The sequence below is a fragment of the Meleagris gallopavo genome, chromosome 1 (genome assembly GCF_905368555.1).
Source record: "Meleagris gallopavo chromosome 1, MGAL_WU_HG_1.1, whole genome shotgun sequence".
Classification (NCBI taxonomy): Eukaryota; Metazoa; Chordata; class Aves; order Galliformes; family Phasianidae; genus Meleagris; species Meleagris gallopavo.
The window spans coordinates 44,068,759-44,096,492 of record NC_139404.1 but is presented as its reverse complement, the minus strand read 5'-3'; the positions used below and the strand labels follow the sequence as shown (position 1 = coordinate 44,096,492).

General features: G+C 40.6%; 1 protein-coding gene across 5 annotated transcripts in view; it reads left to right on the top strand.

Annotated features, from left to right (window-relative positions):
* The first annotated feature begins 3,249 nt into the window (after positions 1 to 3,249).
* EEA1 (early endosome antigen 1) overlaps positions 3,250 to 27,734 on the top strand; it is a 71,808-nt gene continuing 47,323 nt past the window's right edge. For 3 of the 5 annotated variants that reach the window (XM_085222837.1, XM_085222844.1, XM_085222832.1), the window contains exons 1-6: positions 3,250 to 3,429; positions 9,352 to 9,444; positions 12,294 to 12,416; positions 22,869 to 22,996; positions 26,973 to 27,027; positions 27,145 to 27,210. In XM_085222837.1, coding sequence (XP_085078963.1) covers positions 3,406 to 3,429; positions 9,352 to 9,444; positions 12,294 to 12,416; positions 22,869 to 22,996; positions 26,973 to 27,027; positions 27,145 to 27,210 — 489 coding nt within the window. In that variant the 5' untranslated portion in view covers positions 3,250 to 3,405. The remainder of the gene's footprint in view (positions 3,430 to 9,351; positions 9,445 to 12,293; positions 12,417 to 22,868; positions 22,997 to 26,972; positions 27,028 to 27,144; positions 27,211 to 27,734) is intronic. The other 2 variants (XM_085222855.1, XM_085222845.1) reach the window with 1 other exon arrangement.

Sequence of the window (27,734 nt, the reverse complement as noted above, 5' to 3'; positions counted from 1 at the left end):
GCCATTCTACAATTCTTTGATTCTATGATTGGTGCCAACTCCAAGAATGATGAGTTTTAAGTGCAGTTTGTCAGCATAATGAAGGAAACATAAATTCAAACAGCACTCTGCATATTTTGTTTGTGAATATTTGTAGTGAAAGACTAGAGTATCAGTAGCTGAAAAGTTCTTTTTCAAGGTAGTTTTTTCCTTCCTAAATCTCCATTAATCCATCCATGACTTTCTCAAATGGCAATTCTCAGCAGGTATTTTGACAAAATGATGATTTGATTTAGGAACACACAAACCCCTATTTTATATGGAATATGTGCTCCTGAACCATTTGAGGGAATCTGTAAATTCCTGATGCATGTTTTCTTGTGGTTTAAGCAACGTTATAACCTACAATGTATCGCTTACCTATGAATTACAGTTCTGCACTTCCTTAATCTTGAAGATAGATGGTTGGCAAGTTTTTAATACTCCTAATCTTTAATCTTTCTTCTTTACTTTCTTTTACTTTACTCTTTAATCTTTAATCTGTTCTATGGTTTTTGATGTGGATTCTTGACATGTTACTTTTACCTGCTAGCCATCATGGTTTTCAACACACAGATCCTTCAAACCATCTGTTCTGTGTGTTCAATTCATAGAGTTCAACCCAGGAGAGCCTCAGAAAAAGATGTGGATAAATTTGAAAGACATTTGCCAAAAATAAATGAAGAACATAAAGTGACAGTCATAAATGTACAATTAAAGAGCTGGGAAGCAAAACAAAACAAAACGAAAACACCAAAACAAAGAAACAAACAAACAAAAAAAACCCAAAACACAGAGACTTTCTAATGCCCTTTGTAAATAAGAATCCTAAAAGTAACATCTTGAAAAAAATGGAATAGGGTCAGGAACTTAACACAGAATCACAGAAATCACAGATAGGTTGGGTTGGAAGGGGCTTTAAAGATCATTCAGTTCCAACATCTCTGCCATAGGCAGGGCTGCCAAGCACTGGATCAGGCTGCCCAGGACCTCACCTTGAATACCTCCAGGGATGGGGCACCCACAGCTTCTCTGGGCAGCCTTTTGAAAACAATTATCCATACAAAAGCTGATAACATGCAGGACATCAGTGCAGAATATTTGGAAATTTACAGGCCATAAGTCTATGTACATGAAATATTGACACACCACATATTATTTTCCCAGTCATTTTGTTTGAAGTAATGGTGACTCCTTACAGCCCTCAGTGATGGCAGAAGATTACATGGACATAGCTTTCTGTGAGCCACAGAGCAGGAATCATGTTTTTTATGGGCTTATATGTGCATAAGCATGAGGAAAAAAAAGGCAGTGCTCTGCTGGAAGGCCTGGGAGGTGCTGCTGCATGCTGAGCCATTCTGAATGCTGCTTATTTAGGCCAAAGATTGATTTTGATTGTCTACTGAAATGCAGGTCTGCTGATTTTTGCAGCTAATGGTATGTGAGAGGTTGCTGTAGTTCAGACTGAGCTGGTGACTTATGTTCAGAGGATGAAGCACCTACTTTCAAGATGCAATGCCCAAGAAAGACTCTGACATGATTTTAGTCCCAGACTGTCAGCAATAGGCTCCATACAAAGGTGCCAAAGCCCTCACAAAGTTTACGAGGTTGGATGAAATGCAAATTTGCAACTCCCATGCCTGAAGGCATAAACCATATTTAAACAGCATGTGATTTCAATATTTGTATTGCACATATGAACTCACAGACATTAACATACACATAATGATTAAAAGTAAGGAATTCCACTCAATATGGGACTGATGAAATCTTTTTTTCCTACATGTCTGCCTCAAAGGTGAATTCTTATGTGCATTCTTGGTGTTTAGCAAAGGTAATCACACTGCAGTTTTTCCTTTACAGGGGAATTCTAAAGGTTTCTCTCTCTGCCTGGTCACCTGCTTAAATCTGTAGGACCCAGTGCCTTTGAGCCTCAATTGGCACTGTCATATTTGATGGAAATTGGCCAATGGATCCAGAAGTCACTGAGGGAATGACGGGGGACAGAGAGACAGGTGCATAAATCCACAGAAACATCCAAAGAAATACAGCACTGTGCATTTCCTTACAGGATTTGTTTAAGAACATCCTCCTCTGATGTAAGACTTCTCACCAGAAACCTCAACATTACTCTAAGCACTCAGGAACTGCTAACTTGGGAGAGAGTATAAAGCATATTGCGAAGTACAGCAAGAGTAACCCTCTTCCGATTGTTAATGCCACGCAGAAAATTCAAATACAGACCTTACCAGTGCCACAGAGTACAGCGTGTTTTAAAGCTGCTTCATATATGGACACAAAAATGGAAATGATCTGATGGATGTGACTAAAGACGTCACCCCTCAACAGCTGAAGCCATGACCCTACATAGTGTGTGCTCTTATGTACCCTAATAGAGGAACAACCTCACGAAACATCAGGACCTGGAGCTGGGAAACTCAGATGGGACACTTCATGTTGCTGTGCCTCACGTCTTGGCTGGGGCAGCTGAGTCCTTCTTGTCACGTGCTTATAACTCACGCCAAATCCTTGGATTTTAGAGTGCTTAAAAACATCAGCTTCAGAATGGAAATGTTTTCAATCATTGCAGCACGAGTGGCATCTAACGTCTGCTATACCGTGCACAGTAAGTCATCAAGCAGTCATGATCCTTCGCCTTGCATTCAGTAAGTAAAAACTGCAGCTTTAGAACCGACAGGAAATGGCAGTGCGCTAAGTTCTGCATGCTGGAGGCCATCGGTGTTCCGGCAGCTCTCCTGCCAAAAGCCTCATAGGAGTTTTGCCCTCAGCACTGGGTAAGCACGGACCCTTTCTGGACAGAACTGCTCATTTTGGGGCTATTTTGTGTTTGACGGTACGTGTGTGGGAGCACAATATTCTTTTCTGACATTTTAACGCGAGTCTAAGCGGCTATGCCACAAGGTAGCTCTTCCCGCCCCTGGCTCTAAGGAAGCAATAAGGAATGAATTTCATTTCCAATAGGTTTAGCTTCCAATTAACTATCCAAACCACGGCGCCCCTCGGCACTCCCAACAACCGACACGGCGGGCAGCTGGCGGGGCGGAGAGCTCTGCCGGACGGGGCCTCCCGCCAGCAGCCGTCCCTTCACCCGCTCCCCGCCGGCAGCGAAGACTCAACAGGACTGCGGCTCCAGCCCCCGACGGCGGCTCCGGCCCGGCGCGGCCCGGCCCTCTCCGAGGCGGGGCGGGCGCTACCCGGCGCGGCTCGGTCCCGCCCCGGCGGCTGCCCCGCCTCCCGGCCGCCGCGGCTGTCACGGGGCGAGCGGGCCGCGCCGGGCTCCTGCGGGGCGGGGGCGGCGCTGCGCGGGGCCCCGCGGTTTCCTCTCGGCGTGGCCGCGACCGCCCGGCGGCACCCGGCCCCGCCACCATGTTCAGGCGGATCCTGCAGCGGGTAAGGCGGCGCGCTGCGCTGCGGCGGGGCGGCTCCCCCGCTTCCTGGTGCCGGCCGGGCTCGGCGGCGGGGTGGGAGGCACCGGCCCGAGCTGCGGCGTTGCCCGGCCCCGCCGCGGGCACGGAGTAGGCCGCGTGGGCGGCCCCGAGCCCCGCCGCCACGGGATGGGCCCGGCTGGGGGCGGCGAGCGTGCAGAGCCGGCGGCCGCGCCCTCCTCGGGGGGCGGAGGGGTCCCCGCCGGCCGCCGGGCTGAGCTCGGTGCCGGGGGGCGCGCCTCCGTCGCGACGCTCCGGGGGCGAACGGGCTCGTAACGCCGGCCGCTACCCAGCCGCCTCTCGTCTGCTCGGAACCGGCTTTTCCTGCGGGCCCGGCTGGGTGGAAAGCCGGGCTGCGGCATCTGCCCGCTGAGACTCCTCGTTGCCCGCGGCCGAGAGGGCCGGGTTTGCGAGAGCGTGGGTGGGGGATGCGCGTGGTGCGTTTCGAGCTTCGTGCTTCCGAGGGACGGAACGTGGTGGGAGGAGAGCTGCCAGCAGCGGGACTTCGGCGCTGCCCTCATTGAACGTGGTACCAGCGTTTAGTTGGGTACTGGCTGCTCTGAGAAGTCACAGGCCTTCAAGGAACGCTGAGATGGTGTACAAAACAGCCTGGGGGAGGTTCACCCCTGTGTATGAGAAACCTGAGGTCATACAGAAGTTTTTGTGCATTGCAAGCAACCACCTTCGCTGGTGAAGTAGCTGTTCTTCACTGCTTCCCCAAATTACAAAACTACAGCAGAGCTCATTGCTAACTGAGGTGCTCAGAAGTAAACAGAGAAACGACAAAACTTGTGTGTGTATTTTGAGTGGTGTGAATAACTCCTCTTTTCAAAAGCTCTCCTCACAAAAAGACTTGTGCCTCGTTGGTAGAAGCAGTGATTGCGTGTGTAACCTCATCCGTGTCTTTTGACCTACACCTTGTCATTGGCAAAGCGTGGCAGTGACTTCTGATGTGCCTTGGTACTAAAAGTGAGCCTTTGGCTGCTGCTGCCAAATTTGTACATAAAAAGAGTATTAGAACTAGAGGCAGCATTAAAAATCAAAAATTCTCATCACCGAGGCAGTGATTTGAGTGTCAACAGTCCTCCTTTTGGAACTTTCCTTGCGCATCATAAATGTAATTGGCTTAAAAACAAACAACAAAGTAAGAACTAAACCAAACGTGGTTTCTCATACACATGTGTAGTTTATCATTTGCTGATGATAGGCAACAGGTGAACTCCTGGATTGCATGGCACTTCTTTTGGTCCAGAAGGCTGGCTTCAGGCAGGGAAGGAGGAAGGCAGTAGTTACAAAGATGCTGTTTGTCCTTCTAGACTCTTGAAATTCTGGTTCCTGAAGTTGTAAAACATCTGATGTTTCTTTTAATACTCTTCCTGTTCCTGATGACCCTTTTGTTTCCTCCACAGCTGAAATTTTTGCTTTTAAAAGAATACTCTCAGTAACTTTGCATGGCATATTTTAAAAATAGGAAGTATTACACGCTCGTTACTACAGAACATCACTCTGTGTTTGAAGTTGGTGTTTCCACGCTGTCTTGAACTGGGACCTCCTTTTGGGTCCTTTCCTTGCAAGCTGTTCCTAAATTTTACTTATGTTTTCAATGCAACATCTCAAAGATCCATCTGTTCTATAAGTTTGCACTTAACGGATTTGTAAAAAAAAAAAAAAAGTCTTTCATTCAGGCTCTTGCCACTTCTCAGTTTCACGCATCGATCATCATGCTGGCCTGGAGAGAAGGTGGTTTGTGCCAAAAGAGGTCTGTATTACGTTAAGTCCTGAAGAGCCTTTGGTTCCAAGTGCACACCTGGGCTTCGCAGGCATTTCTGTAGCAGAAGTGGTACAGTTGCCATTCCTTTTGCACTGTGCTCAGGAACAGAGATACTTACTTGTCTGGGATGTGCTGCATCTTGTGCCATACCTATAATTTTCTTCTTTACTCCTGTGATTACAGGGCTGGCTAGGCAGCGTGCTCGCTTGGGTGCTCGTGCAGAACTAGTGTCAGGCAGTGAGGGAAGGCTTCATGCCCAGGAACACCACATCCTTGCATTTAATGGAGTTGTAAAATAGCTGTCACGCTTCTAAAGAAGTAAACAGTACCACTGTTCTGTATCACAGCATGCGGTTTCTGGCATACCTGTTAATTACTGCTAAGTGACAGCTTTGTCAGGTGTGCTCAATTAGATTTACAGTGTTTCCAGAGTTGAAAGTTTTGTATGGAGGCTTTGAGAAGGTGTTGTCTATGAAACATTGGCTTGTTGTGTGAACATATAAACTGCAGTACAAAGTGTGTCCTTTTCTCAAGAAGCTCCTGAAGAGGATGTTTTATTGGAACGTACTTGGACCACCAAGTCTTTAAGGACAGACGAGTAAAACAGAAGAATGGGAAAGGCGCTGAAGTTTGTTTTATGACAAGGGCTATGGCTGGCTTATTTTTCCATTCTTGTGCCTCGCTTTTTGAGCCTTGATATGTTTGGGCAGTAGTGCCTTATGTCATATTTCAGCCTGCACTAGGAAAACTGTATTAACCTATATTTCTTTAAGACATTCTCAAGGCTTGAAGTCTTCTTCAAAGATTTAATTTATTCTGAATTAAAACCGCTGAAAAGAGCGTCACAAATGAATGGAGTGTAGGTACAGACAGATAAATGACTGTGCAGAACCGACATGGGACTGATCCGTATTTATACTGTGTCACTTTAATGCATTAGCTCAACTCATTCATTGCATAATTTTCTATTTCTTCTCACAAAACAAGCTGCAGTCGTTGCGCTTTCTGTTGTTAATGATGTTTCTTTATATTAGCTTGAAGTTTTGAGAAAACACAACCAAAAACATTACTCAGTTTAGCATAATATTTCCATAGCTATAGTGCTGTAAGTAGAAATGTATGCTTCTCAACTAAAGAAACAAATATAATTCAGACAATTAGAAAGCAAATACCTTGGCTGAGAAACTAATTTTTCATCAGCTCTATGTATAGCTTTAGAGTCAAATGTTGGTAGTGTTAGAGTACAAATACAGAATCCTGTGTGAAGAACTACTCTTCCCATATGATTCATACGTCTTTCTTCTGCTCCCCCTCATTGCCCAGGGCTTTATTCAGTCAAGAATAATAAAGGTAACTGAAAACAAAGAGAATCACTCTGGACCTTCCCTGAGTTCACCAGGCAAACTCATTTGTTATGCTGTTCAATGGATTGTGATTTATTTTTTTAATGGAATGTGGCATAGCAGTGATGTGGGAGCCTTGCTTAAATATCTGTGAATATACTTTGATCATGGGATGCTCAGTAAAAGAAAAAAAGTCCCAGTGTCTCAGTCCCCCCATTCTTTGTCTGGTGAAGGATGTTTCAATTACAGGGCAACTTTAGAAGGAATGTTAGTTGCATTGATAGTCTTGGTCTCCATAACATCCTCCCAAATGCGTATTCTGTTCTTTCTGATAGATTCTATCACTTTGCAAGTAGAAGATTGGGTGTGTTTCTCCTGATAGGTACTTAATGACTTTTCTCCTTCCCACCCTTCTTCCTCATGTGTGCCGCTCCCTGGAAAATGCCACCTGTTGTACCTTCTACAGCTATGTTGAATTACACTTTCTGTTTTGAAGGAAGCACGTTGTTTTTTAAATCCCTAAAAGGATTTTACCAGGAACTGTTTGATAATTTCTTTGTCGCATGTTTCATGTACTAAGATGTGCCATGTGGTGCATTTCAGTGTGATAATAGCATATTTGAAGTGTTTAGAAAAGCAAGGACTTTAATCAACCATGTAATAACGATGCTGTGCTTTACTATAACAGCTTTCCTCCTGAAGCTTCTACTGATCTCCAATTTGTAGTTCTAAACCAGCAGAACTTAACATGCAGATCTCAGTGTGAAACAGTTCTGTCACACGATAGCTGATTAACAGTGCACTGTAGCGCTGTATGAGATGTTATAATGTAAAGTGAAGGAATGTTCTTGTGTCTTAGCAGTCTCAGAAAGTTGTTGGATTTGGGAAGGAGGAGTTCATTCACTGTGCAGCTGTCAGGTATGGCTGAAGTGGAGGTGAGCTCTGCTCGGTTCAGTAGGCCGTCTGGCCGTCTGCTGCTGTCACTGCCCAGGCTGTCAGCTGCTATGTGGTTTCTCCCTTAGGATTATCATAGAATCCTTAGAGTTGGAAGGGAACTTCAAGGGCTATCTAGTCCAACTTCCCTGCAATAAACAGGAAAACCACAGCTAGATCTGGTTGCCCAGGGCCTTATCCAGCCTTGCCTTGAAAGTCTCCAGGGATGGAGTACCAACCATTCTGCTGTCCCAGACTGATTTCTTCAGATTTTGGAAATGCCAAAGGATCCACTTGCTGTAAATGATTATGGAAGAAGCGTGTTGTCTGTTAAAGCTGACACTTTCTCCATTTTAAAGCATCCTTTTTACTTGTGGATGTAGGTATTAGGACAGGTAGGGTTCTGTTTTTCAGCCTTCTTGGGAACAGAAGATCCTTCCTAGCTAGTTGTCATACAAATACTTATCATCCTTAGATTTCTAAAGCTTTTTGAAAAATTCCTATCAATACAATTGCCACTTATATCTTGAAATTTTATCTCCTTTGTGGGAGAAAACTTTTAACACCTTATTTCACGTTCCCTTATGTAGATATGTGTATATACACTGTAGAATCACCAAGGTTGGAAAAGACCTGTAAGATCATCCAGTCCAGCAGTCCACCTATCACCTTTGGACTCTTTGTTCTCACACAAAACAATGTGCACACAAATGCAGCCTGGCCTCCTGCTGATGACCCAGAAAAGACTGAAACGGGGAGAGACGTTCCCCTCTTACATTTGCTGTCACCAGCTCCTGATAGCTTACTTCTGACACACTTGCTTCCCCTTGGTTCATCTGTGGCTCTGTTCTAAAATCAGCATCTGGTTGGGCATCAGTCCTTAATCAATAAATTTGACCTTTTAATTACACTTTTTTTTTAAATTTGATTACAAGACTGTACAATCTATACAAGAGTTTGAAATAGAGCACTCTATACCAAACACGGCAGGGAAGAGTATTTCATTTTCAAAATATGGAGAAGCTTGCATGTTGTAGGTATGTTATCAATCAGACTGATTGGTCTGAAAACAAAGGATATGTTAAAGAAAATTGTAAAGCAAACTTTTGGAAGTACCAAGATTTAAAAATTAAAACTGTTTCCTTCTGCCCCCTCTCTGTAAATTTCCATCTATATATTTAAATTTCTGAATCTTTAATCCTCCTGTATTAGATCAGAAATCCCTGTACGATGCTATGAATATTTCTGGCTGGACTGAAATGGTGTTACTTCATCCCACTTTCAGTTGTCCTCATGGAATTAGATAATGAACTTTTATTCTTTGTAGAATCTAGGATTGCACATCAGTACTGAGATAATTTATTTGCTGGTGTTTGCTTTGAGAATGGTAACTTTTCTGGTGTTGGTCAGGCAGTGGAGTTCTGGAGATGAGAAAAAGCAGCCACTGCTGCTAAAAATGTTCAGATTGTAACTTGTGATGTTTTCCTCTTGGATGGAGGGAGCTAACTTAACAGTAGGGTGAGTGATATAAGGGCAGACTTGAGTTTAAATCTTTGTTTTGTGTTGAGTGTTCATAAGAGGAATCTATTTAAAATCCTGGCCTTTGCATTTGCTGTCTGCTTGTTGTTTGATACCTGGAGTGCTTTGAGAGTCTTGAATAGAGGCTTTGGTTAAGTGTTGCACTGAAAATTAGCTAATTAGTTCGTGAGCTCGTTCATTTCGTTACACTCACGGAAGGAAGATCTGTGTTTTTGCAGAGAGGCCTTTGTAAAGGTTACATACCATGCTCTATTAAATACAGGCTGCAGACATTCATTTTGCCCCTCCCTTTCTCTTTCAGACTCCGGGCAGAGCTGGGTCTCAGAGCTCGGATTCCGATTCATCTGCTGCTCCAGGAAATGCCGTGGATGTGAACAATGAGGGCTCCTCTGAGGTACTGTGCACTGATTTGTGGGGCTGGCGTTGTGAAGCTTGTGTCTGCTTGTCTCTGACCCACAAAGCTGTTGGGTGTTCCTTTGGCTGCTGCTCCTAAATAGCAGCTGTTCTATGTAAATACTCAAAAGTGACATTGTCTAAAAATAGGTCCTAATTTAAATAAAAAAGTGGGAGTAGACGTATTTATATGACTTTTGTTTGTTTATCTAAATGATGACAAGCAATCTTTCCTGTGATCATAGACATGAATGATTAAAATGAAAAGCAATAGGATACAAGCTTAACAATCCTCATTTATAAATGTTTAATGAATTTTGAAAACTCACCCGTACTTCCTTTTCACCTTGCATGTGCTGGATATAATGTATTTTTGGGAACCTCCTTCTCCACGTGAAATATCAAATGTGTTGGGTTTTGTTTGGTCTGTGTACATAGAGCTGCCATTTGTAAGTCCTATCAATTTTCCTAAAGTGCTTTACTCCATGCTTAGCCAGCAGAATAAGGTCTTATTCTTGCTTCTATCCTATTTTACAACGTCTTTGGATTTACAGTGTTGTCAAATATTAACTTTTCAAAATGCACGCTGACTTCACTGGCTGTTGAAGCTATTTTGTGCTAATATAGCCTGATTACTGAGCTTGCGAATGTTTCAAGCTTAGCATACAAATGCAGTGCAAGGTTAATTACTCCTATTACAGCAGTAAAGGGAGCAGAATGCCCTTTCTTATACTGAATGAAGTGTATGATGAGTCAAAAGCTCGTATGTCTGTTATGATAAGCGATAAGAGAACTTCTCCGTGTGCTGTTCAAAATTCTAATTGCCTTCCATCTGTGCATCTGCTTGTCTTAGTTCTCAAAGCCATGTCACAATCAGTATGATCAGACATAGCTCAATTTATTGCTGTATGTTATACATGTCATGCATCTGTGAGTTTTGTATGCATGTTTACACTGTCCCTGACGTGAATAAATATTCCTAAAGTGTGTCTAAAATCTCATCACTATTTCAGTGAACTACAGCATAGAAATAAGCAATGAGATGATTGCTTCTTTCCAAAGTTTGGCTAAAATGGAACAATTCTGTTATCATGATTGTAATATTGCTGGTGGGTGTCATGAGGTGCCTCGATACTAATGTAATGTTGTTTGTTGACATAAGCCATACTTGGAAAGTGCTGGCGTGCCTGCACTACTGCACCCTTAGTTCTTGCTGCCCTGCTGAAACTCAGGCCAGATCACTGGCTTTGTCACTTCTGGATGATGCTGTATAACATATATAACATAAAAGTATCTTTAGTTGTCAGTAATTCCACCATCAGCTACATCGCTTACAGGTAGGGTGTTGCATGTGACTTCAAAATCTGATCAAATCTAAGTTCTGAAGCTGGTGATGGTTTGTTGCTGTCTGAGATCCATGCATCACTGTGCGCAGCTTGAGCCTTTCTCTTGGTTGTGCTTTTCCTTTGCAGCTGGCCTGAGGTGTTTGCTTTCTGGGAACTCTCAAATCAAACCACTGTTGTCAGGCTTTACAGAATGTTTGCTCTCCTTTATATAGTTACAATCCCACCTGGTTCGCCAGTATTGTATAAAGCAAAAAAAATCTAATCGACTTGTTTTCATTCCAGTTCATAGCTAGATTTTCTAATTTCTATTGCTGTAAGATTCAAATGAATAATTACTAAATCTGAGTAGATTCTCATGTTTCTTGCCTCCTTCAAACTAGGTTGAAATCAATCCTGAGCTTTGAAAATTGCAGTATAAAACAAAAGGAATGAGGGAGGCTGATTAAATTAAAACTGTTTGTTGCTCAGCAAGAGAGATGGGCCTGTTTTAGTTCCTCCTGGGGCCATGTCAGCACTACGGATCACACATGGGCCTGAAGTTAACTCTAGATGTATCTTTTATTCACTGTGCGGCCTGACAGAAGGAAAAGTTCAGGCCTGTGTCCTTCCTTTATGTCTTAGATTCCAATGCAACTCCATGTGCAGTATAGGGTCACTAAATATTCCATGTTTGCAGGGTGTCCACCTGTGAATTACACTTCTGCTATAGTGTCACGTGTCTGCATTGGCGGGACAGGTCTCTCTCAAGAGCCCATTTTGCAGGTGCAGGTGCAGGTGTCCTGCAGCCACAGCATGGATAGGCACCCACAGCTGTGCTACATCTGCTTTTTCCGGGGGTTGAGCATGTCTAAAGCTGCTGTTCTTTAGAAACTCATTTAACTTTTGGCCTTGGTAAATCCCTGGTGAGCATGTTTAATCCACCTCTCCCATCTCCTCCCTCTTTTTTTTTTCTCTTTTTTTCTACAATTCTGCCAAAATGGTGTTTCTGTTTCCCTAGGTGAGAATGCCAACTGAGTGTGCAGTTGCACTCGCGCCTGTGCCTCTCATTCTACTGTAAATTTGCTTACCAATTTACGGAAGTATTTCTGCAGTCTCTGTGATGATTTTGGTCTCTTTCTGTCCTGGATCTGAAAACGCCTGTGAGAAATGGCCTGGTGGATCTGATGCGATGCCTTATAATGGTCCATTCATGACTTGCTATGCAGCACATTCCTCTGTCACACGAAGGGGGTCCCAAGGGTGTCTGGAAAAGACTTAATAGTATGCAATATGGTACTAGCTTTTAACATGTGGTTTAGATTTATTTTCACATTCTTAACTATTCCTTTTTGTCGTCTTCATGATATTGAGACGTGGTTTGCAAAAATTAAACGTCCAAAAGGAAATAGCTGCAGACTTTGCTTTAGTGATTGTAAGAACTTCCTGCATAAGAATTTGAACGCTGTTTGATTCCAAAAACTTTTTGTTTTTGTTAGTTTCTTAAAGACAAATATACGTTTCACAGGGCTTCATCTGTCCACTCTGTATGAAAGTGTGTGTAACTCCTACTGATCTGTCTGAACATTACCAGAATGAACACATGGGGACAGAAGGAAGACAGGAGCTTCGTGACATTCCAGCTGTTACTGTGGGTCTTGTTTATTTTGTTTCAATAGCTTTGGTGATGGATTGTTTTAAATGAACATACCTGTTTTCTTGTGGCTTGGATATCAACTTTTTAAAAGTGTGTTTATTTTGATTCCTCTTTAAAAAATAGTTGATTTCTTTGCAAGATTGAAAAACATTCAGCAGAAGAATGCATTTATGTATATCTCTCCAGTTTGCAGTTATGTCTCATGTGAAATATTCCCAATATTAAGAGACTTACATTCACTCATTATTCCTATTGAACAGCTTTTACTCGTTTTTCTTGTAGGCTGAGTTTACATTATTTGATATATTCTACTTCAGACAGATTTCTGATAAATACAGTATTAGATCTGGTTTAAGATATTGTTAGCTAACATTTAAAGCAGATTTCTAGAGGGAGACTGATATATTGTGTAAGGATGGAGCTGAAGATAAAAATTTCAAATATAATTTAAAACCTTTTTTTCCCTTGAATGTTTTAGAGCTTTATAGGTTGGGGGAAAAAACACACACGCACAAAAAAGGAAGAAAAATGTACAACATTTTATTGAAAATGTTTTATATCCTTGACAAAATACGAAGGCTGTTTCAGTTAGTAGGCTTTAAGTACTAGTACTGCACTTCTAAATTCTTACAGCTGTGGAATGTAGAATGTGAAATAACAGCCTTCAGCTATCTGATTGGTTTTCTTGTTTTTTTTTTTTTTCTCTCTCTCCATGAACCTTCAGATTTGACTCTTAGAAGCAGGTAGCTTCCCATGCATTAACTGATCTTGAGTGGAGATAAAACTGTTTTACATTCTTTCTGCCAGTGTTACTTCTGAGTTTTGGAATCTGTTTATTTGTAGCTGTATGACAGAGGAGAAAGATCTAAAGGTGCTGGTCAACAGACAGCTGAACTTGAGCCAGCAGTGTGCCTAGGTGGCCAAGAAGGCCAATGGCATGGTGGCTTGTATCAGAAATAGTGCAGTCAGCAGGAGCAGGGAGCTGATCTGTACTCTGCGCTGGTAAGTCTGCACCTTGAGCACTGTGTTCAGTTTTGGATTCCTCACTACAAGAAAGACTTGGAGGCCCTGGAGTGTGTGCAGAGAAGGGCAGCACAGCTGCGTGGGGTCTGGAGCACAAGTCTGATGGGGAGCGGCTGAGGGAACTGGGATTGTTCAGTTTTTAGGAAGGTCGGGAGAAATTATTGCCCTCTGAAATGACCTGAAAGGAGGTTTTAGTGAAGTGAGGGTTGGTCTCTTCTCCTGAGTTAACAGTGATAGAATGAAGGGTAATGGCCTCAACTTACGCCAGGGGAGGTTCGACTTGAGTATCAGAAAGAATTTCTTCTCAGAAAGAGTGGTTCTACACTGGCACAGGCTGCCCAGGGAAGTGGTGAGGTCACTGTCACTGGAGGTGGTCAAGAACTGTGTGGATGTGGTACTGAGCAGTGTAGTGGTGTTGGGTTGACAGTTGGGCTTGGTGATCTTAGAGGTCTTTTCCAACTTTTATGATTCTATGATTAACTCATCACTGCCTCCTGTTGAAGCAAGGAGTTTCTATAGAGCTGCGTTTATAGTTGCATTGCCTTTATGCTTTTGATTTTCTGGTCACTATGCAAGTGCCTTATGTGAATAAACTAAAACTTATGGCGACAGACTGGGGCATTCTTGATGCACTGGTATCAATAGATACTGTGATGTGAGCCATTAGAGATGGTTTGGTTACCTGAAGGAATCACTGTTTCATATAACCGGGGTTATTTTTAATACAATTTTGTGGAGTTGAAAGGAGCTTCTTGACCACTTTGATTTTCAATCATCAGTTACTTCTACTTGATGGTAGCACATTACAACTTTTTAATGTGATAGAACTTCTATTTTGAGTGTGGTATATGAAATATAAATTCATTTGATTCTAACTGAAACATCTGAAGCTTTTTGGCTCAGTAATTCAGAAAAGAGGTGAGAAAAAGGCTTTATCTATTACTTTAGAGTTCATGGAAGCTCTGAAAAAGTTGGGCATCTGCTAATCATTATCAGTGCTAGTATGTAAAATTTTAAATATTTGACTACTGAGAAGCTGGTAGTTTGTATTTGTTGATGGAAATGATAGTTTGTAGTTACAACAAGCACATCTTGATTCTGAAACAGCAGTGCCTGTCACCCTTCACTGTGTCTTTGTTATTCCTGAGGCAGCACTATAAGAAGAGTATAATCGGCTATCAGTGCCATCTGCTATTAGTGTCATCTTTTGCAGCAGAAGTACGAAATATTCCTGACTTCTGCTTACTTAAACTGATGTGGGTTTCTGTGACTTTTGCTGATGCTATTTTTAAAAGCTCAAATACAATTTGCTTGGAAACAGTGCTGAAGAAACTCCGGAGTTCAGTTTTTTTTTTTTTTTGCCAGTGCATTGTCCTGAAGTGTGGAGAAAGGAAGCACTGCAAGGTCAATGTTTAGTCCCATGTTGTGTGACCCAAAAAAATGTCTCTTCATTGACAAAAGCACTGCTACCTTGCTTTGAAGTTTGCCTGTTGCTTTCTTCCCTGATCCCTAACCTCTCTTTTGCTGATAGGTGCTCCCTGCTGATTAAAGCTGAAGTAACTTAGGTCACTTATCACCTTGTGATAAGTGTTCTTGCCTCTCCCTCCCTCTGTAGTCTTTGCAGGGAAGGATGGTGCCATTCTTCAGGCAAGGTGTTCCTTTCCAAAACTTCTGAGTTGTCTAATAGCCTACTGCAGGAAAGCAGACACTACTTGCCTGTAGATTTATGTGTGGTCTTGCTCTTAAATGATTCTCCTTGCAGTCCTTCTTTTTCAAACTAGGGATTGCATGATATGATAAGTGGTTAAAATAACAGTGAAGTATTTTTCCCCACTCCTCATGCACTGAAGGAACTTTACCTTAAAAGTTGCAGGCATACTTAGCTGTAAGAACAGGCACCATAATGTTGGCAATTGTCTTTGTTAATGTATAGCCAACTTGACTGAACAAATTCCTTATGGAAGTTGAATGTATAACCGAGTTCCCAGATAGAACATTGTTCCCCTTTTATACATATTATATAACTTTTTTTTTTATATATATGACTTTTATATATAGGGCTGTCACTAACAAAAGCTGTGTGGTTTGTTCTGTTTTGTTTTTTTTTTTTTCTTTCCAAAAGGAATGATGCATTTCTAAACTGTTTCCCCCATTTCTTTGCTGCCTCTTTTGGACATTGATGATGATTAAACAGTAAGTCAGAGAGGCATAATTTCACACTTCCTGGTTTCACCAGAGGCATTCAGAAAGCCACTGTGTGGTACTCCTGCAGTGTTCAGAATGTAGTGGCTATTAATGTCTATTGTTTTAGCTGCAGTGTGGCTAAACCTAAGGCAGTATTTAATAGTTCACTTGGGTTATTTTTGTGACTTCACAGATGCTTAGTAAGTACACATTTCTTGGCTAATACAAACAAAATATGAAGTTGTTTTCTGAATAGGCTTTTTATAGCATGTTTGCCTAGAGTGTATTGTGGAATACTACATATGCAGAAATGTTTTCTGGTTTTGTTTGAAAATACTTTGTTTTTCTTGATTTCCCCCCCCCCCATGTATTTTTCTCTTATCTCAATTGATTATACCTTTTTTATAATGCCCTTGCAATGTTGCAGACTGTTCCCCCACACCCCCCTGCTCCCTGCCCACACAAAGCTTTAATGCCTATATAGTATTTTATGTATCCTTTTTGACTGCTCTTTCAGTTGCTTCTTCAATGAGATTACAATTTACACCTTGGTGCTACTTGCCTGCTTTGCACCAGCACAAAAATCATTGGCTGAGCTACACTGGTACATTAATTTTCTGCAGTGTCTGAACAATACTAAGAGAATGAAGAATCAGAGATATTGATCCGATTTGACTTGGCTGTGTGCTGCCACTTTCTTTTAAGAAGCAGGGAATCCACTGAATTAAAATTTCTAATTCATGACAAAATTGTAGTCTTGTAGGTTGTGACAGAACTGTAGTCTTACTCATCAATAGTGATAGAAACAGAAGAGAACCAAACTAGAAATTATGTTGGCTCTATTCTTGTCAAGAAGAATCCAGCTTCTTTCCTGGAAAGACGTTGTCTGCAATATGTTACAAAATAAACTGTAGCAAGGTACCCCTTTTCTTTTTGATCAGAAAGTTAAATACTTACTATAAAGTTGACATGGACCGTGGGTCTTACATATCAGAAATGTGACATTCTAAGATACTTTTTTAATAATTAAATTAAATAGAGATGTCATCTCAGGAAGCTGCTGACATCTTATTGTGAATGTAAACTTAGATTAGAGTGGTTTTTTTCCTGGTAGAAGCATGGAAAAAAAATCTGTCATTAGTATTCTCCTTTAATGAATATGTAAGGCAAGTGACCTTATTTATTCTTTCACTTGAACTATCCCATAGATATATACTCAATCAATATGTAAGACCTCTGAAATAGATTACAGGTGTGGTCTTGCCCTTGCTCTCGAGGAAGGCAATTGAATTTGCTTCTGAGAACTTCCTGAGGATTTAATTAATTGCTTCAACGTGTGTTTAGGAAACAAAACCTAGAGATGACATGACATCTCAGCTCTGAGATGTCAGACTGTTTTTGTTCTCTGGCCCCAGCTATGTACACTTCCCTAATCTGTCCAATGAAATGTTTCAGCTTCTGAATCGCCCTGTAACTGAAGGATATCTGAGTTGTAGTTTCAAGTTATTATATGAATGCTGGTGATGCCATGTATCTGGAAAGGTTGTGAAGGTTCAGCTTTGGTGGAAAAACACTAACAATGAATTTAGAATCTTTCCAAACAATTGTCACACTTAAAAACTAAAATCAGCTCCAGGAGGATGATTATGAATGTGCTCTTGAACTTTCTGTTCTAAATGTGCTCAGTGTTGTTACAGCAAGCTGATGCTTTGAACAATATACTTGTAGAAAGGTTATAAATGTTTCTTTGAATTCTGAGACACTTTCAAACATAGGTCATGACTGGAAATATTACAGCTTTGGACTTGAATGTTAGCTATCATTTTTTGTTCATGTGATTCACTGTAAGCAGACTGTAAACTCGAGTACTGGCACAGTATTTCTGAAAGGTCAAAGGTGAAGCCAAGAAACTCAAGTGTATGTAAACTAAGAGCCTGGTCATATAAATGACAATACTGGATTAGACATTGCTGTCCCATGGTATGTATATAGTAGACTATTTTCTCACCCTTTCTGTATGGTAAAAGTAGCTATTATGCAGTGGTTCATTTTTTGTTGCTTATTTTTTGCTCAACGCAGTACTTAAGTATTTTCTGAGAAGAGTGTTTATGGAACAAAATTGACTTCTCAGTGGAAAATAGCAAAGTTCCTTGGTTCTTCAAGCTTGACTCACGATGTAATTGCTGGGATAAAAATGCAAGATTTTGCAGAAGTTCTGCTTGCATTAGCAAACAAGCTCCATGCGAGCTCTTCTTGTTATATGGCTCTGTACCACAGACAACTGTAGATCAGCAGTAATTTAGAGCAACCATTTGTTCAATTCTATTCAGTATTAAAATGGGGTTGGAGAACAGAATAGGCAGTCATTCCATTTTTAAACAAAACGCTAAGGAAGCTGGGTAGTTATGTCTGTGACTTCCAAACTTGCCTAGGGTTCCTTCTCTTGTACTCCAACTCTATAAGCAAATCTGTATAAGCTGTTTTGCCCATGGGGCTGTCTCTAAAGAAGAGGTGGCCTCTTTTTACTAGCTAACTCCAGTTTTAATTTGTGAAAAAGAAGCCTAAAGTAATCTGCGTTTCACTCATTAATTACGTAAGACAAGATTTCATATTAGCTTTACAAAGACTATTTCAGTAAAGCTCTGGAAAATAGAACAGTTGAGAAGTGCTTAGATTTAGATTTAAGGCATGTGTATACAGATGCTTCAAGCTCCAGTTCTCAGCAATGGAGTCTGATGGGGAGCTCACTTGCTGACCCTACTTACTGTATACATTTGTTAGGTCAGCTGCTGAGTTGCTTGCTCCATTAACTGTATCAAATAGTTCTCCACTGACAGCGATTGGAAAGTTAGACACCTACATGGGGATTTAAAAATAAAACAATTCAGGCTGCATGCTGAAGCCTTCAGCTTGTTGAGGAAATATATGAAATGATTTGAAATCTTTAATTTTCTTTGCTAGTGAGTGGGGAAATTATTTCTGCTGTGAAGGTATTGTCACAACGTACAACTTGATGTTCACATCAGCTTTATGCAGAATGATGAGGAAAAACATTTAAAAGAAAGGTAATATTCTGATAAAGCTGAAGTTTTCTTTATATTTTTGTTGCCTTCCTTCATCAATCCTACAGAGTAATAGTAGGAGAAACCAGAGAAGCAGAACCTATTCAGTCCTATATGTGAATTTCTCTATTTGTATAGTCTTTCTATACACTACTGAAATGACTGAGGATTAAGAGGACACTGGCAGGCTGTAGTCATTCTGGTAGCACATAGTGTGCTGAGCCCTTGCCCCAGCTCTTTCTGGGGAGTGTTTCTGGGTGGGAGGCCAAGGTTCTTTGAACAGTTAACAGCCCTGTAAATTATATTGGTCCAGTAAAAAGAAATGTGGTAGCTCTTATTCGAGAGTTTTCTTCCAGTATTGCTTTTAATATCCTGGCTTGCTTCCCAAAAGGTGCTGTATTAATGATTTGTAAGAATATTAATGTTACCCGAAAGGAATCCTTTACCTCATATGCCTTTTAGGAGAGGAAGCATTGAGAAACTAACTTTATCAGGTCTGAAAGTAAATCTGAAGTATTAGAAGAATGTTTGTAGCCATTTTTTCCCCCTATACAGGCTTACTCGTAAGTCTTGACAAAAGGAAATAGAAAAGCCTCTGGTACTTCCATGAAGTCCAAGTTAATTGGCAGAATTTGTCATTCTAACTCAAACTGAGGCAAGATACCTTCCTATGCAGCTTCTACTAGCAATATCTGTTCTGCTCTGACTGAAACTCATCTGTTTTGATGTCTGCACTGAGAAAGACCTCTTCCACAGAGGGCAGTGTGGAGGTGCTGGGTGCTGAAGTGGAAAATTGGGGCTTGCAATTCCTGTCTCATTCTCATTGGAGTACCTTGACCAGTGGGTCAAACACTACTGTGATCTGTAAGTTGCATGCTGATTCCTGGTGGACTGTTTGTGTACATGTATGGTATTTTGGTTTGGGCTTATCTTGCTCTGTCTTGCTTTGGAAGGTTGGTGGTGATCTTAAAAACACTTTCACAATAAGAACTCATGCGTGTGGTTGTTGTTTTTTTCTTTAATTGCCATTTCCTGATGGAAGAGCTCTGTATATAAAAACAAAAACCATCCTTCAACTTTTTGGGTGCTCTTTTCTCTTTAAATAAAGCAGAAGATTTTGCTCAATTAGAAACATCCGCTGGGAAATTACAAGTTAGAGTGCAGCGCTGCAGGGGTCATAGGTGATAATCTTCATTTCATAAAAGCAAAGATATTAAATGCCTTTCACTTCTCTGTGGTTTGTTGTGCTTTATGCAGAGTTACTTGTAAATGCGTTTTTAAATGAAATTTACCAAATGTCTCTTGGCAAATACAGCCCTTTGAAAGGTGTAATTGTGCATGTTATGTATGGTAGCTTTCTTCTTTGAATACAAGAGCAGTGCTTGCTTGTTCTCCAAGAGCCTTTTAGTTAAGGAAGCCAAGTGTAGACTTACTGGAATGGAGACCTCCCTGCCCTCTTCCCCCTGTTTGTGAGAGCATTACATCTCATGGTAATATCTCTGCCATCTCCTCATTATCCAGAGTGTTATCTTGATAGAGGACCATGCATCTTGCACTTGATGTTATTCCTTGAAACAAAAATTCTTGCAAGATTTAAGTATGGGCCATCAGTTTTTTTTTTTCCTTCCCTTCCCCCCTTTTCACATGTTCATCTTTAAATTAATACAATTTACTTCTGCACATTTTCAAAATGCATCTCAAGACAATGCTGAGAAAAGGTTTCTCCTTAAAATGCAACTACAAAAAAAAAAAAAGTGAGACCCACCACCTCAAACATGATTCTTCTCTGGGGCTAATAGCTGCATGACACTCTATGCTTCTGTATGTTACCAGATGGGGCCTGAGGAGGTCCTGCTGGTTCTGTCCCCTTACTGTAAGGAGACCTGGATTATTGTTCAGCTATCAGCTCTGACTTCAGCAGCGTTATCATGCTATGAGAAGGATTCAGGCCTAGGTATGCAGACATGAGAGCTGCTATAGGAGCCAGTGTTCTTACCCACCCTACCTCCACATGCAGCAGTAAGGATGTTGCTTTCTGCAACAGAAATGCCCCTTTGCAGAAGGGTAACATCTTACACAGAGCTTGAGATTCAGACCTGTTGCAAATGCTGCGTCAGCACGAGGGTGTGTGTGGGAACTGTAACCCAGCGCTGACTCCAGCAGTGCCGGTCCCTCACAGTGAGGCTGGCCTAGTCATGGCTGAGCAGGAGCTGGGGCCGGTGACGCTCTGTGCCCTGCCCATGTGGGAGGAAGTTGGTTTCTATTAGGAGGAGTAGATATTACTATGCTTCCTCCCTTGCTAATGACAGCAAAGCTGCCTCCGAAGCAGGAGCTCCACCCCCCAGGTCTCAGTGGTAGCCTGGTGCCTTGCTTGGCAACTTGCCCCTCTGCCTCTTTGTCCTTCCCACCACTGCGGTGACTTTCTGGGGCATCTCAGGCTGGCTTTGCCTGATGGTGAGACAGGTGATTGATTGCTGTCCCCTTGGGCTAATTGCAAATGTAACCTATTCTTTCTTCTACTCCAGGGCCCCTCTTGCCATAGAATAAAACCCAACCACACATCAAAGAAAAAAGAAAGAAAAAAATCCAGAAGCATAGAAAAAGTCTCTGCTCTTTAAATGGGAAGAAATAAAGGGCAATAGGAAGGAGAGGACCAAGCAGTTTTCTACAGTCGTTCTTTCCAGATGCTCTTACTTGTGCAGTGAGGGATGTCTGCTTTTCTCTGTGGGCTGCAGACCTTCCTGTCATGGGGAAACCAAGCAGCAGGCTGGGAATCGCTTGGCAGCATTTCATCCAGAGAGGGCTTCTGTTCCAGTATGCCAAATGAGTCTGTCTGCTTTCAGCTGCTAGTTAAAATACACTCCTTGCTTTTTGACAGTTTCTATCGTTCACTGCCACTGCTATTTGCCAGGAATTGTCTGAAATTTCCCTTTGGTACTTTCAGTGCATTCAGATAAACATTATTGAGAACTCAGCAGTTCATTTGTCTTTCTGTACCCATGTTGTTATGTTTGCTTGTGTATGAGTTACTTGTTTTAATCTGAAATGAAACCATACAGACCAGTTCTGGAAATAGGAAATGGTTGTTAAAGGTAAATGCATGTTGTCTCTCGATGGAGTATACTGCTTTTTTAACAGTTATTCTAAAATTAGTCTTCAACATGGTATGTGCTGGATTTAACAAGCAGGTGTATTTAATTATTAATTTCTAAAAACATTAAATAAATAACAGTTAGAAAGTTTCTGTTTGGTCCTTTGGAGCGTCTCCATGCTTGAATTCTTGTACTAGACGGTTCTCTTGGACTGAATCCATGCAAATATTTGGTTATTTAAGTCTAAGCAGCCAAGCACAAGGTTCTCTTTACACAGTCTGGCATCATAAAGAGCCTTCAATGTGAGACTGAATCGTTTACTCTCACTCAAAAATTTCTTTGTCTTGCCACTGTAGTGCGTGTTGTCTATAGTTTAAATGATAATTAGGCTGGGAGCAGGCATGATAACCAAGTGAGTGAAGAACCATAACCAAATCTAGCCCGCAGAAGCAGAATGCTAAATAAAATGAGATGGATGGCACTTCTCATAAATGGCAGTTTGTACACTCCACAGATGCTTAGAGGTACATAATATTAACAGTTTTCACTTGGCTGTGTGCTAGTGGGTGGAATGATGGTATTGCTCTGCTAAGTTTTTGCTCTGGTAAGCTTTCAGTAAGTATTCTGGATTGAAAGAGGGTGACTTCTTTAGGCTGTAAAGATATGATATCCTTGAGATAGTATTCTGTCAATTGCATTTACTGGTTAATTATATGCAAGGTAAAAAGCATTAATTTCCTGGCCCTTACTAAAATCAATAACTGTAATGCAGCCCTTAGAGGTTACCATTTTTCTAAATCAGTACTTTGTTACTCACATGTAATGCTACTGGGGAAAAAAAAAAAACAAACAACAAAGCAACACTGAATAATACGAATTTTACAGACATTTTCTAAATTTCTAACTGCTACAGCTGTCTGTTATCAGATCAAGTGATTCCTAGTATGAATCTTTAAAGAATAGCCATTGTATCTCTTGCCTTTTAGATATACAAAGATTATTTTGATAGTGATAGAAAAAATGAGATTTTACTTATGACTTTTTTTTTTTTTAATTTCTTTTTCCCTCTCTTCTCTTTATAATAGGGATTTATCTGTCCTTTGTGTATGAAGTCTCATGGATCAGCTGAGGAGCTGTTCAAGCACTATGAAGCAGTTCATAATTCTGGCATCGATTCAACTTGTGGAGGGGAAGGTCACCTGTCATCAGAAAGGTGGAATGCTATTCATTTGTGCTTGTGCTTTTGTGTCAGTGTTGAGCTGCTTCTAATTACACTGAAGGCTGTATTAATTTGAACACTTAATTATGTAGTGAAGTATTTAAATGTTCATATCCCATTTCCAACTACAATTAAAAAGCAGATTGAAACTTATATTGACTAGTATTGATATGGCAGTAAATGGAAGTCAGTTGTTTATGTTTATATTGTTAATTCCATCAGTGTTTTCTCATGCGTTTGAGAATGTATTGTAACAAACTGGAAGATTTTTAAGTGTGGCAGAAAAATATTGGTTCATTTTTATTTGCAGCACAGAGCTGATTTTTTTTCTTTTGAGCATGGGGAAGGACAACCCTAAAGAAAGAGGAGGGACATGATTTTGTCTTTTAATGGTTAGGGTACCTACTGTGTAATTATAACATCAGTTTTTGTGTGAGTAGATTCCCTTATCATCTAGTTATTTGCAAATCTGGAAAGTCTCTGTGTCGCTGTATCAGCTTTCTATGTTCCAGAAACTCCATCCTCATTTGCAGAAGTCTTCTCTAATTTATTTTAACTCTTTGGTCAAAAGCATTTTGTTAAGTGTGTTCCTGTGAAACACATCAGGTTGTTTTATTTCTGAGACCAGCCGCATGTAGCAGGAACTGATGAAATGAACTTAATCTTGGTAGAGCAGTTGAGAGTAATCTCTCATGTTGGTTTGGGGAACTTTTTCTTAGGGATGAAGTTTACACAGGTTCCCTTATGCTGCCTGCTGGTTCTTTTTCTGATTAGTGCTTATTTTGGACAGTTGTAAATGACAGTCCACACTGCTGTTTGGTCACCTCTCCCTCAAACTCCTTTTTGTTTTGTACACAGTAGTGTCACAGTGAGCAGCTGACTATGCCCTCGTTCAGCAGACAGAGGTACACGCTGCATAACCCTGCTGGTGTTCACTTAGTAATGGAGCTGCTTCTGCTACTGCAGGAAGTAAACCACTTAGATGTTTGTGACTGGTAGATATATGACCCAAAAGTGACCGCAGTGTTTACATTGATAAAATTAATGTATTTACTTAACTCACAAAAGGTTTATACTTTGGTGAGAAGAGTGTGTGGAAGGTACCATATTTTGATTGTTTCCCGAATGAAGATCTCAGTTTCCCCTGTGTTAGGCTGACTGAGCCAACATTATCAGAGGTCTTGTCTGTATGGATGGACGGGGGCCCTTCGTTAGGCATGCTGACCTTTTCCAGATGCTGTAGGATTTTGCCTAAATATAACTAATGAGCAAAGCAAATACTATTGCTTTTTAAAGCAATACAATTGCCATTGCTTTATTTTGAGCATGTTACAGTGTAACTGTTTGAGGGGAGTAGATTTTTCTTTTTTCTCTTTTTTTTTTTTTTCCCCCTCCAATGGTGCTTTTTTTATGATCACTTGTATTCTGTGTTCTCCCGATCTGTGAGGGATCAGCTGTAAGATGTAGAAGACAGTTTGAAAGAAAGGGAATTGTATAGCCAGGGGAGAAGTAAAGAAATTGAAATTCAGGCTTATGTATGAGGAAATAATATCGTACTACCAGGGTTATATTGAGTTTCCTATGTACACATGTACTCAAGAGTGAGTATTTTTTCTCTGTCTTTTAAACCTTTTCAGAGCAATGTAACTTAAACTCGAAATGGTAACTCGTAGTAGAACAATAGCATCCACATGGGGGAATTATTGGTCATAACTGTGTTGTGTACATAGTTTATGGAAGATTTATTTTTATGCCTGCAAGTTCCCAATGTCAACCAGATGTCGGCTGGTGCAATTTAGTTTTTTTCTTCTGCTCTTGACAGTTTAAGGACAAGTGCTTTTGTTCTCTCTCCTGTAATTGAATAAGTGGACAAGGTCAGGGAGTTGGATGGAGCGCAGGGAGGCTGGTCAGAGCTGTTGTGTAACACATGAGCTATTTCTTTCTGCTAGTGTGACATTTTTTTAATGTTTCTCAGTTGCATGCTTGCTTGAGAAAACTCTCATTCAATGTAAATGCGTTTTTTCAATACTCAGAATACTGCATTAAAGTAATGCTCTGACCTGCAGCAGGGGTGTACTCTGTTATTGCTCTAGGGGTAAAATTTGCATGTGATCCATATGACCAAGATTGGGCTGTGAAGTTCCTTATTTAGTCGGGAGGGCTAGTTATGATGAATTACTTTGTCTGCTCAGCCCCCTTACCATTAAAGTACTGTTACTAGTGCCAATAGAATAGATCACGCAACTCTCTCCAGTGCAGTTTAGCTGGGCCATGGGTATGCAGTGCCTGGATGGAGGCACCAGCACTGAGGATTAGAGAGAAGCATGAAGAAAATGTAGCAGATATTGGCTGGATGGCGAGGTTCAGGAGATGTGCTGAAAGCAGCATGGAATTTTAACAGCGCTAAGAGAAAGGGAGATTGAGGGAAGGTTTGGGTGGCAGTGAGAAAGAAAACATGTACACTTCTAGAGTGATTCATTACACCTTTTTCCTAATCATTCTTTGCTGGACAGGTAAGTCAAATTTAGGTTTTGTCTTACAACTGTCAAGCACAGTGATGTTGGTGAATACTGAAAAAACTACGGTAGAGTACTTTCATCTTTTCCCCATCTCATCCCCTTTTTCTTCCTCTCAATTACAAGTTATTTTTATGTAGCTCAAAAATGTACAATCTAGAGCATAATAAATACTTTAATACTGCTGATCTGGTGTGTGTTCGGCCCTAGCTTCAGTATGGTTAACCGTGTTTCTCCTGCCTAAGATTTCATTTATAATCTAAGGTGTGAATGTTTGCTGATTTACTTGATACTGGTGAGAAAGCTCAAACGATACATGGGTTTTGAGTAGCAGTTATACCTGTCTCACTACAGTTTTACTTGGGAACCTCCGATTTATCTCTCACAGGACAAATAATTTGTAAATAGCAGAAGATCTGCAAAAATTATCTTTACAACATGACAACATTCATTTGGCCATTAAAATTGGTCAGCGTTGGAGTTCTTCATTGGTTCAAGTGCGTGTGTTTCACTAGATTCCTGATGACCCTGTGATTAATGTGAAGTGAAGGCTCATTTTTTTCTGTTGTGGTTTAGCTAAGGAATAGGTTGCTTTGTTTTGTTTTTCTCCTAAGTATGAGACAATTTTTAAGAACATTTGTGGAGGAGGGGATAATGCAGCACAGGAGCTATAAAACTATATGGTATAAAACAGAGAGAATATGTTGGTATTGACACCCACACACATACATGTTTTGTGTGCCTCTGTGCTGCTGCTGTACCAGCAATAAGAAGGGATGTGTTTGCATTTGGAGTGGCTGTATCTGAGTGATATAACTCATCTGTATAGTTACACAATTCTTTAAAGAGACCTGAGCTTTAGAAGGGTGCAGTTAGTAACAATTTTAGCCTCGGATCTTGTGTTCTTGCGTGGCTCAATTTGAGAATTTAAAATCCCAAGGCTTTAAGTATTCAGACCATTCACTGAGTGCATTATGGGGCATACTGAATTGCTGTGTGGATAAAAAAAAAAAAGTGTAGCTACATATTTCAAAAGGAGTAAAGTCACACACTGTCTCTTAGCAATGTTTCTTATGTGATATGGGAAGTGAAGGATATTAGGCCTGTCCCTTCCACAAAAAGGCGTATAGAATATTAAACATACCAATGCCCAGCTTTGCAATTTGACTTGTGGTTAAGTTGATGAACTGAAGTTTATTTTCATGAGACTTTTTACATATCCATTTCTTTACTTATACTGTTAATGTTTTAGCATTGTTCAGGTGATATGCAAAGTGAACTTTCTTCCAATTTTCAAAGAATGGAAAATAACTATGTTTATTTAAATTATGTTTATAGAATATGTGTCTATTACTGTCTTCCAGTTATTTAATATAACTTAGAATTTCTGTGTAATTGACAAAATATAACTTCTACATATTCATTTTCTCTACTCTGTGGATATATTTATTCAGAGATGAAGTATCACTGCTCCGACAAGAAGTGCAAGACTTGCAAGCTTCACTGAAGGTTGGAAATGTATTTTACTTGCATGTAGTTTTCTGTTTCAAATTGCAAAACATTCTGCTATCTTAAGCAACCAAATTTACAGTTCTCTTTTTCTCCATTTCTTTTTTTACTTTCTAGGAGGAAAGATGGTATTCAGAAGAGCTGAAGAAAGAACTAGAGAAATTGCAGGGGCAGCAGCAGCAAGTAATTGCTTTAAAATACTTGAAGCAGGTTTATCACCAGCATTGACATTGAAGATTAATACCTTTTTTGTAAGGCACGTGGCCTGATTTAGTTAGTTCCGTGACTTGAATATTGACATGTTCTCGAAAACAAAGCTAGTTGTCTCTCCACAATTTAACCATATAAATCTGAAGAAAAGTACTGGAGCGGGTAATAGTAGTGCTTACTGTAAGTTCTGTTCAGATTTTTCTGTTGGGCTTATTCAGAACTCAGCTTGAATGTGATGTTTCACCTGCTATGAGAAAGGACAAAAGGATGTTAGTTGGGAAAAAAAAAAAAAAAAAAGAGGGGAGAAGAAGAGTAAATAGTGTGACTTCACAATAAAGATGAACTGAACAAACAATTTAAGTCAACTTATAATATATTGTCTTTAGGGAAACACTTCTTTTGTTACTATGAGCTACTTAGATACTGGATTGTTCTAAACATTGAGAATTACATTCTGACAGAGTGCCTTTTCAGATGTATTTAATATAATGTCTGTG